The sequence below is a fragment of the Fukomys damarensis genome, unplaced genomic scaffold, assembly GCF_012274545.1.
Source record: "Fukomys damarensis isolate Sample0158 unplaced genomic scaffold, DMR_v1.0_HiC HiC_scaffold_37, whole genome shotgun sequence".
Classification (NCBI taxonomy): Eukaryota; Metazoa; Chordata; class Mammalia; order Rodentia; family Bathyergidae; genus Fukomys; species Fukomys damarensis.
The window spans coordinates 8,850,274-8,860,158 of record NW_022900949.1 but is presented as its reverse complement, the minus strand read 5'-3'; the positions used below and the strand labels follow the sequence as shown (position 1 = coordinate 8,860,158).

General features: G+C 59.4%; 2 protein-coding genes and 1 non-coding gene across 3 annotated transcripts in view; all 3 read right to left on the bottom strand.

Moving 5' to 3' along the window:
* Positions 1-1,377, bottom strand: part of Dapk3 (death associated protein kinase 3) — an 11,350-nt gene extending 9,973 nt beyond the window's left edge. Inside the window, exons 1-2 of the mRNA XM_010635096.1 lie at positions 1,281-1,377; positions 344-471 (exon numbers count right to left, since the gene is read on the bottom strand). Of these exons, the coding sequence (XP_010633398.1) occupies positions 344-405 (62 nt within the window). The 5' untranslated portion in view covers positions 406-471; positions 1,281-1,377. The remainder of the gene's footprint in view (positions 1-343; positions 472-1,280) is intronic.
* Positions 1,378-2,992: 1,615 nt separating this feature from the next.
* The window catches only part of Eef2 (eukaryotic translation elongation factor 2), a 7,269-nt gene continuing 376 nt past the window's right edge, over positions 2,993-9,885 (bottom strand). Inside the window, exons 2-15 of the mRNA XM_010634832.2 lie at positions 9,038-9,252; positions 7,970-8,151; positions 7,679-7,890; positions 7,245-7,423; positions 7,025-7,130; positions 6,669-6,782; positions 6,341-6,479; positions 5,951-6,146; positions 5,346-5,604; positions 5,028-5,135; positions 4,289-4,642; positions 4,015-4,197; positions 3,799-3,931; positions 2,993-3,593 (exon numbers count right to left, since the gene is read on the bottom strand). Of these exons, the coding sequence (XP_010633134.1) occupies positions 3,400-3,593; positions 3,799-3,931; positions 4,015-4,197; positions 4,289-4,642; positions 5,028-5,135; positions 5,346-5,604; positions 5,951-6,146; positions 6,341-6,479; positions 6,669-6,782; positions 7,025-7,130; positions 7,245-7,423; positions 7,679-7,890; positions 7,970-8,151; positions 9,038-9,252 (2,574 nt within the window). The 3' untranslated portion in view covers positions 2,993-3,399. The remainder of the gene's footprint in view (positions 3,594-3,798; positions 3,932-4,014; positions 4,198-4,288; positions 4,643-5,027; positions 5,136-5,345; positions 5,605-5,950; positions 6,147-6,340; positions 6,480-6,668; positions 6,783-7,024; positions 7,131-7,244; positions 7,424-7,678; positions 7,891-7,969; positions 8,152-9,037; positions 9,253-9,885) is intronic.
* LOC117284534 lies at positions 7,501-7,566 on the bottom strand. Its single transcript, XR_004515646.1, has one exon. It is a non-coding gene; the product is annotated as a small nucleolar RNA SNORD37 (small nucleolar RNA).

The window sequence follows — 9,885 nt, the reverse complement described above, 5'->3', positions numbered from 1 at the left end:
GGAAGTCAGTGCCCTGCCCCGCCAGGAGGGAAGCCACACTTTCTGCCAAAGTGATTAAAAACGAACTCAGGCAAGAGGCAAAAGGTGGGGGATCTCAGGGCCCCCAGAAAAGATTAAAGAGGGAGAACACACAGCTGGTGCTGACTGCTCTCCACATGATGCCAGGTTCCCAATGAGGCGCCGTACGGATGGAAGCAAAGCGGTTTTTCTGCATCTCAAACACGGACGTCAGAGAGGAAACTGAAGACCAGGTTGGTCTGGCTCAGGAAGGCCAAGCACATAACCTGACGCATTCCAGCAAGGGATGGGACAGGGACAGCTGCCGTTCACACCCCGAGCTCACCTGCCCAGCTCCTCTCCCATCTCGTACTGGTCCTCCACGTCCTCCTGCCGGAAGGTAGACATGGCGGCTACCCGCCTACCGGCCAGCAGCTTCTACTCCAGCAACAGCTGCCCACAGTCACTGCAGCCCTGGAGGGAAAGAAAGCAGGTGAAAGCTCACCATTTCTCCCCGCTGAACAGACAGACACCTGCTTACCACACTGCTCCTCCCTGAGTTCACAGGTCCTCTGAGAAGCTGGGTGTGGTGGCGCACGCCTGCGATCCCAACACTCGAGTGCAAGGCCAGGCCAGTCTGATCTACAAAGTGAGACCCTGTTTCAAAACAAAACAAGCCCCTCCGGGAGGCCCTCCATTTGCTAAGTTGCCCAGGCTGGGCTTGAACCTGCAAGTCTCCTGCCTCAGCTTCCCAGAGCGCTACAGGCATGTGCCAACATGACAGGTATTTCCCAACACACCCAGCTGCAAGCTCACTGTTTTTGTTTTTGTTTGAGACAGGGTCTCTCAATGTAGTTCAGGCTGGCCTCCAACTCGCAGGGATCCTCCTGACTCAGCCTCCCCAATGGTAGGACGACACGCCTGTGCCTCCACAGCCCGCTCTGCAAGCCCACTTTGGGTGCTGCTGGCCTCTGCCGCCCTAATAAAATTAACCTCTCCCTCTATCTAGCAAACGCCTCCACCCGCAAACGGCCCTCGCAGTCTCAGCCACCGACCTTCACGCCCAAAGCGCAGCCAGGTCCCCTCCCCCAAGGTGTCCCCTCCCCTAAAGTCCGCCTCAAGCATCCCTGAGGCCGACACGCCCCTCGCAAGCCCAGTCAACTACTCTATTTTCCAAAAACTTTCTCCTACGGTTTTGCTAGCTCTCTTTGTACTCCAAGGGTCCCCAGGGCGCTGTCCCGGTTCCACCCAGCCCGCCGGCCTAGGCCGGAGCCCATTGGCACCTCAGCGGCCACGAGTCCCGAGCCGGTCCAGCTACTGCGCAGGGTACAACCTCCTCCTCTGGTCTGGGACTTCTCCTCGCACCTGCGCAAACGCCAGAGTCCACCAGCTCCCGCCCCCGGAAGGCGGACCCCACCACCCACTGGCTGGTCTGCCCGCCGCTCATGCCTCATCTCAACACCCGCCCCCTTTTTTTTTTTTCAGGGCACCGCCCCCGGATACGACTCACCATTGGCTGACTGTCTGACTTTGCCTAACCTGATTGGCTGTTTGGATGCTAGTCAAACACAGGAAAGAAGGCGGACGGGGCTCTGGAGCGCCCCACCCTCTCCTAAACGGATGTTAAGTCTTGCAACCGCTTGGCTTGCCTCTCAGATGCCAAGGTTCAGCCAGGGGTGGGGGTGCCTGGCAACTCCTAGGGTGAACCTTGGACCTGCTTTAGCCTGTGTGGAAGTTTCGCCATGTGAGACTAGTGGCTCACTACTAAAACTGAAGGGTGATGGGCATCTGAGACATCTTAGGAGCCGCGTGCGTTTCCCCATGTACAGATGCACACACTCACAGAGGTTACCCTGCCACGCAAAGGCAGAGCTGAGACACCCAAAGGTCAGAACCCGACACAAGAGCCCGACCTCACCCCGGCGTTTCCTTCGTCATAGGCCCAGGGCCCTGCTGGTTGGTGGAGCCGTGCGCACTCCCGACCACCCTGGGCATCACAGCGGGCAGCGGAAGGGCTCAGGAATACCCTGGGGGCCTCTGCACGCATCAACCACTGTCCCCAAAGTGCTTAGCACTTCTGCTCAACTGGTGCTCGCAGAACCAGCGAAATGGGGGGCGATCAGTAAAATGGGCTCTGAAAGCGCATGGGCTGGGGGTTTTTAGCTCAGCGCCACCGCCAGCCTCACAAGCACAAAGTCTGGGAGGAGTTCCATCCCCAGTACCAAGAAAGAGCTCAGTGCGGTGAAAAATCCTTTTAGAAGGAAGGTTTTTTTCATTATTACAGATACACAAAAAAATGTATGGGAAATACATTTAGCTCAGGATGCTTAGGCAGTATAAGTTCTTGGGGTTTTTTTGCACAGGGGATTCAACTGGGGACCTTGAGCTTTTGAGGCAGGCAGACTGAGCTAAATCCCTAAATGGCAGTTCAAGCTGGACCTGGAGGCGCACGCCTATGATCCCAGCTCTTGGAGGCTGAGGCGGGACTGCCCTGGAGTTCAAAGCCTGCCTATGCTACACCAGTTCAAAATAAGCAGAAACCACACAGCCAGGCCATCTCAGAAATATTGAAAGAAAAACCATGAAGTTCAAACAAAATGGTGCACTACATATATAAATGGAAGCTGCCTGCTAGGTCCTGACCTCTCGGTGGTGACACAGGGCAAGCGCTCCAGATGAAGGGCACCAGCTGCAGCACCAGCCCACCTCCGCCGGGCCACCTGGCACCTCCACAGGAACTTGGCCGGCATCACTCTCATCACAGCCTCCGGCCGCACCAAGGCACAGACCGACTGGGTGACGCCAGGACAGGACTGCAGACTGTTTCCCAGGGGACGCAATGGGGCACTTGGTTCCGGGCTGCCACTCGGACAGCTCGGTCCACTTCCACCTGCAGACGCCCGTCAATGACGTACAACGAGGCCATGTGGTCACCACCGCACTGAATTTATTATTCCAATGGCACTGACACAGCCGGTGGAGCTCGTGGTGACACCGCACAGGACCCCTTGCCTCCCGGGCAGGACTCATCCACCCACCTGTTCCTCCCTCTAGGGTAAGAGCCGCCTCAGGCCATTTACCCAACTCGACCTCGTAATGTGTTTATTTTAAACTTTTGGACATCTGAGTTGTGTTTCCCTCTGAACAAATGAACGACGAAGGACTGGGTGTCCTGCCCCACCTCCCCACCCACCGGCCCAAGAAGTCCCTGTGGAGAGGACGTTTCCACAGCCTCTGGAACTAGAAATAAATAGAGAGAAACGGCATCAAGTGTGAATGGCGCGGTGGCACGAGCAGGCCCGGAAACCTGTCAGGCGGAGGTCACTGTGTGGGGACAGTCTCAGGTGTCATTTGAGAATGCGCGGACGTGCTGTCGTGGTGGAGCCGGGGGAGCGGTGCCGCCTACAACTTGTCCAGGAAGTTGTCCAGGGCCGGGATGCCCTCCTTCAGGCCCTTGCGCTTGCGGGTCTCCGCCACCACCTGGCTGGGGCGGCTGGTGCTGTCGAAGGGGTCACCGGGCAGGATCTGCCAGTGGTCGAACACGCACTGGGGGAAGGCCTGGCCGCCGGTGTTGGACCGCAGGTCGGCGGTGAAGCCTGTGGGGACAGAGGGCTGAGTGGCCCACGCTCCAGGAAGGACGGCCGAGACACCCTGGGCGGGGAGACGCCGACCAGGACTGCACAGCTGGGACCCATCGAAAGCAGCGACGGCACCGCTGCCCGTGGGTCCACAAAGGTCTCCGCCCCACTCAGCGGGAACGAGACCGCACTGGCCCCCACGACCGCCGCAGCAGGCACTCACCGAAGGACTCGTTGACGGGCAGGTAGGCCTTGACCACGAACATGGGGGTGCCAGCCACCTGGGACTCCTCAAACACGTGGCCTCGCTTCCTGTTCAGGACACCGTAGATGCCGCCAACCACTTGCTCTGGACACTGAGGGCAGGGAAAGAGCGGTCAGTGGCTGCGCGGCAGGGCACGGGGTAGAGGTCGCCGTGGGAGCACCAGGTCCGCCTCACCTGGATCTCCACGAGATAGATGGGCTCCATGAGGCGCGGCTGCGCAGTCAGCACGCTGGCGTAGAGGCACCGCCGTGCCGTGGGGATGATTTGGCCTCCGCCGCGGTGGATGGCATCAGCGTGCAGAGTCACATCGTGGACATCAAAGCGCACCCCGCGCATGTTCTCCTCACATAGCGCCCCCTGCAGGAGGGGAGAGAGACCACCCTGGGTGAACACAGCCCACCCACGGCCGCATGGCCCGGGAGCCAGGCGGGGACCCCTGCCCGCTCACCTCCTTGGTGGCCCACTGGAAGCCGGCCACCACGCTGTCCTTGATCTCGTTGAGATACTGCACCCCCTTGGTGATGTCGGTGAGGATGTTGGGGCCGGTGCCATCAGGCCCAAAGCACCAGATCTTGCGGGCCTCGGCCACATCCCACTCGTACTTCTCGGCAAGGTAGCGGGCTCGCTGCTTGAGCTCCTGGCGGGCGGACACCTCACCCTTGTCGATGTCCTCAGCCAGGCCATCGGGAAAGGGCCGAGCCTTCATGTACAGCCGGTTGTGCTTGTTGGGGGACTTGGAGAGGCACATCACATTGGACTCCTCGCTCACCGTCTCCCGGTACGAGACCACAGGGTCCGATTTCTGCAGGAGGGAGAGCCTGTGGGTCACACGCCTGCTAGGAACAGCAAGGACAGGCTCCAGAAGCGCTGCCCTTGGGCACCAGTCGGTGCATCCCACCTGCATAGTGGCAGCCCTGGACAGGGGGCACTGAGCCTCACTGGCAGGGCCACCTACTCTGGGACCCATGAAGCAGTAGCTGCGTCCCAGGTGCAGAACCCTGGGGCCACCTGGGCACCACCAAGCTTTGCTAGAACCAAAGATGGGCGGGGAATGGCACAGCACCTCCCAGCAAAGCCGAGACTTACAGGGCTCCAAGAGGGGCAGAGTAAGATGTCACACCGAGCAACAAAGCCAGCCAGAGTCCCCAACACCGTGCCAAGACAGGTCCCAGCCTCGCGAAGCCCACCTTGATGGGGATGCAGGCGTGGTCCTCCTCCAGGTCTTTGAGGCAGATCTCGAGGTGCAGCTCGCCCGCGCCCGCGATGATGTGCTCTCCAGACTCCTCGATGATGCACTGTGAGGGCCACGTGTAAGACACAGCCCAGGGACTGGCCAAGTGCCTTCCAGTGCCCAGGAAGGGGGCACCTGTCCACTGGGACCCACCCACATCAAGGGGACACAGGGGGCAGACAGAAACCTCCACCCCTAGACGTCACCATGTCCATTCAACAGTGGTGACCTCCTCACACCCTAGGCCACAAGCAGACCCCGAGCTCACACCCACCTGCACCATGGGGTCCGACTTAGCCAGTCGCTTCAGCCCCTCCACCAGCTTGGGCAGGTCAGCAGGGTTCTTGGCCTCCACAGCCACCCTGACGACAGGGCTGACACTGAACTTCATCACACGCATATTGTGGGCGTGCTCAAAGGTAGTGATGGTGCCAGTCTTCACGAGGAACTGGTCCACACCCACCAGACCCACGATGTTCCCGCAAGGCACATCCTCAATGGGCTCCACATAGCGGCCCATCATCAGGATGGTCCTGGGAAGAGCAGGGGGGGCTCTGTTGAGGGCCAGGCCTCCCCGGAGCTGGAGCAGGGACTTCAAGCCCCACAGCTCAGTTCTGCCCGTACCCCAGGCACCCGTGTTGGTGAGGGTCTCAGAAACACTGTGGGTCACTGTCTCCCGAAGGCAGGGCTTTAGTCGACAAGCGGTACACACCCGTCACCCACCACTCTGGAGCCTGAGGCACCTCAAGTTCAAGCCCAGCCTGGGCAACTTAATGGCTTACAAAGACCCGCAAAGAAAAACGTGTTGGGGGTGCTCAGTGTCCCCAAAACAGCACAGCCAGGAGCTCTGAGCAGGACTGTCCCGCCCTGGCCCCTCACCTCTGGATGGGCTTCAGGTAGAGGTCTTCCTTCTTCCCAGGAGTGTAGTTGGGGCCCATGATCCGGACCTTCAGGCCCGTGGACACCAGCCCTGAGAAGACACGTCCAAAGGCGTAGAACCGACCTTTGTCGGAGGTTGGCACCATTTTGGAAATGTACATCATGAGAGGGCCTTTGGGGTCACAGCTTTTGATGCCTGAATGGGAAATAGAACACAAAGAGAAGTCACTCCTAGGGCCGGGGATTTAGCTCAGCGGCACCGCACCTGTCCTGCCAAGTGCAAGGACCTGAATTCAATCCCCAGGATAGGAGTAAAAAAAAAAAAGTCACTCCTGCTTTAAACCGCCCAGACCCAAGCCTGTGAGTCTGCCTGGAGCTGGCCACACCTACCCATGGCAGCCTCGTCATCCGGGGGTCCCTCGTACAGCAGCTCGCAGCGGTACTTCTGTGCAGTGACAGGCGACGGCAGGTGGATGGTGATCATCTGCAGCAGTGCGTCCCCAGCAGGCAGCCAGCGGCGCATCACAGCCTATGGGCAGCAGGGCAGGGGCTCAGGAGGTACCAGGACCTCGTGCTCGGGACCCGAGGGAGCCATCCCAGAGAGGACTCGGCCCTGTGAACCACACGCCCTGCTAAAGAGCAGTGCCACTGGGGACCCCACCCTGCCGGCCAGCACCAGACCAGTACATCCCGCCCAAGGGCCCCTCCCTCTCCTCACCTTGAGCAGCGGCTTGCCCTCCTTGTCCTTGTCCTCACTGTCCAACTTAATGTCCAGCTTGTCAATCAGTTTCGCTGTCTCCTCTTTCTTGAAATTCATGATGGCATCAAACACCTGCATCACCGGGGAGACCAGGGGTCCAGTCGGGACGAGCAGACCACCTCATGACAGAGAACACAAGGACAAAAGGCCCCTCTGCCTCATGGGCTGGAAACACACCTGCTACCCACACCTTTGGCCTACCCTTCAGGAGTCTCCACGTCACACCAGGGTGACCTGGGCCCAAACCTCAGGCAGGTAGGTGTCCAGCAGATCAGGTGATGGGCCCAATACCGTCCCTAGAGACCCAGTCTCACCTTGAAGATGGGGTCCAGGATGAGCTGGCAGAAGGTGCGGGGCAGCTTCTTCCCATCAGGGCTGGTGGCCGACTTGCTGAACTTACCGTTGGCCGAGTCAAAGTACCTAGCAGACAGGGAATGCGGAGCCATCAGACCTGGGTTCCCAAGGTACCACCAGGCCACAACCTGTCAGGCACACAGTCCCGACCGGCCCAGGCCCGGGCAGCCACACACTCACCGGTCACCCCACAGCTTCTTCATCATGTCCTCCACCTTCTTGGCCCGCTCTGCAGGCCCCAGTTGGCCCTCCCCTTTGGCAGCAAACTTGGCCACGTACATCTCGGCAAACTGCTTCAAGGTGAAGGCCCAGCCGTGCAGGCCAGAGCCGAAGCCCACGGTACCAAGGACAGGGTCAATCTGGGGGAGAAGAAAAGTGCGCGCAGTGAGTCGGGGGCTCTGGGCAGATTCCCCAGTGAAGTCCCTAGCACCAAGAGTATCAGACACTGGGTTTTCTTCAAGAGACATCAGGTCAAAGTGAAGAAATTTCAGTCATCACAAGGATGTGAATGAAGCCTGCCTTCTCGAGCAGGGCCACACAGGCTCACCGCAGACCTAGGGCTGGGTCCCATCACTAAAGCACCCAGCCCCTTCCCCCGCAGGCAGGAGGCGTACCATGATGTTGCCCATGGGGCCACTCTCGCCCTCGCCGTAGGTGGAGATGATCACGTTGACGTTCTCCACAATCCGCTGGAAGGTCTGGTACAGCTCCTCAGGCTCCAGCTGCAGCTCGAGCAGGGCACGGTCCATCTTGTTCATCATGAGCACAGGCTTGATGCGCTCAGCAATAGCCTGCCGTAGCACCGTCTCTGTCTGCACGCAGACGCCTGGGAGCCACAGTGACAGGGACATCAGTAGGAGGGACACAGCCCAGCCCCAGGGCTCTCGAGCAGGACCCCTGCTTACCTGACACACAGTCCACCACCACCAGGGCACCATCAGTGACTCGCAGGGCAGCCGTCACCTCTGAGGAGAAGTCCACGTGCCCAGGGGAATCGATGAGGTTGATGAGGAAGCCAGAGCCATCCTTGCTCTGCTTGATAAAGTTCAAGTCGTTCTCAGAGAGCTCGTAGAAAAGTGAGATAGCGCTGTAGAGGACACATATTAGCAGTGTGGTACCAACCCGACTCCCAGCTGCCCTCAGCAACAAACCCGGGCTCCGCACAGTCTGCACAAGGGACTTCGACCGCAGGGTGAGCAGGGACAGGGAAGAGCCAGCGATGCCTCCCAAGCACCCTGCCCGGCCCTTCCCTCCCAGCATTACTCATCCTGGCACAGGCTGCAGATGCCCCACTTGGGTGCGCCCACCCCAGCTCCTGGAGATGGGCACCACCTGGTACCCACATTTCTGGGCCCCATAATGTGGGCCCTGCAGGGGTCCTAACACCTGCAGACCCAGGCAGGACCAGCACCCAGGACGGATGGAAAAAAGTCCTAGCACACACTTGTGATCTCAGCACCAGAGGAGCCTGAGGCAGGAAGACCACAAGCTCAGTACACGCTAAACAACTCAGCAGCTTAACACACTGCCTCAAAGGTTTAAAACTGGCTGAGGATGTAATACACGGCAAAAACCTAGTTCAAGGCTCACTACCACAAAAAATAAGCAGCTATACACATGTAATGAGCTACCAACTGAAGACAACAGCCACGATGCCTTATCACCACACTACTAGGGACCAGAACAGCAATAATGTCCTGTACAAGACCAAAAATCATAAAACACTCCAAGGTGCCATCAGTATTCTCCCTTCCCAAGCACGACAACCAAAGCATCTTCACTGTCACCGCCCCTTAGAAGATGAGGGAAGGACTAGCTAAAGCCCCCAGCTCAGGACCCCCAGCCCTGCACCACCTCATTAGCCTGAACCTCCATCTCTCCACATTCCAACACCCCTGCCCCCAGAAGCTCAGTTCCTGTGAGTCTAGGGGCCCAGGCCTCCCCACCAGGGTCCAGGGCTGGCCGGAACTCACGTCGACTTGATGGTGATACAGCGCTCCTGCTCATCCTTCCGGGTGTCTGTGAAGCGGGTCTCCCCAGCACGGGCAGACGCGATGATGCCAGCTTTGCACACCAGGGAGTCCGTCAGCGTGGACTTGCCGTGGTCCACGTGGGCGATGACGGACATGTTGCGGATGTTGGCCTTCTTGTCCATGATGGCCCGGATCTGGTCTACAGTGAAGTTCACCTAGGCGGAGGGGGTGGGGCTCAGACCGGCAGGGATTCCAGGAACCCGGCTTGGCAGAGCAAGACCAGCCTGGGCTACGGACCGCCAGGCCCTGGGCCGGCAGGAAGCCAGGCCCCCTGCATACAGCCCTAAAAACCACTCAACCTTCCAAAAGCCGACTTCAGCCGTCACTCGCAACTGACAATCCAGAAAAGGGGCTGCAGGGCACCACCCCACAGTGACAGGTCTTCCAGAGCACCGGGTACCACGCTGCCATATACGGCCAGGACGAGAAAGCATCAAGGTTCCCCTAGAACGTTACTGCGCCTTCAACTTCCAACCAAAACGCTGCTCTAAAACCCAAGGTCACATCCGCACTTCCGGGACTAGGCTAGGCGACCCGGCACAAGGATGCTAAACGTGCCGCACCCCGGCTTGCGGGGAGCTTGGGCACCGCAGCACCCACGAGCGAGCACCTCGTGGCTCAGAAACAGGAAAGCTAAGGACTCAGCCCAAGGTTGCACAGCACCTTGCGGACGTTTGGGGCGGGGTATTTTTCGTATGCCTTCCTCCCTCCGCCACGTTCCCGCCGCCCCCGGCCCCCGATGGGAAGCCGAGCTCTGCTCGCGGGTTACATAAGGCGGACCCTTCTCC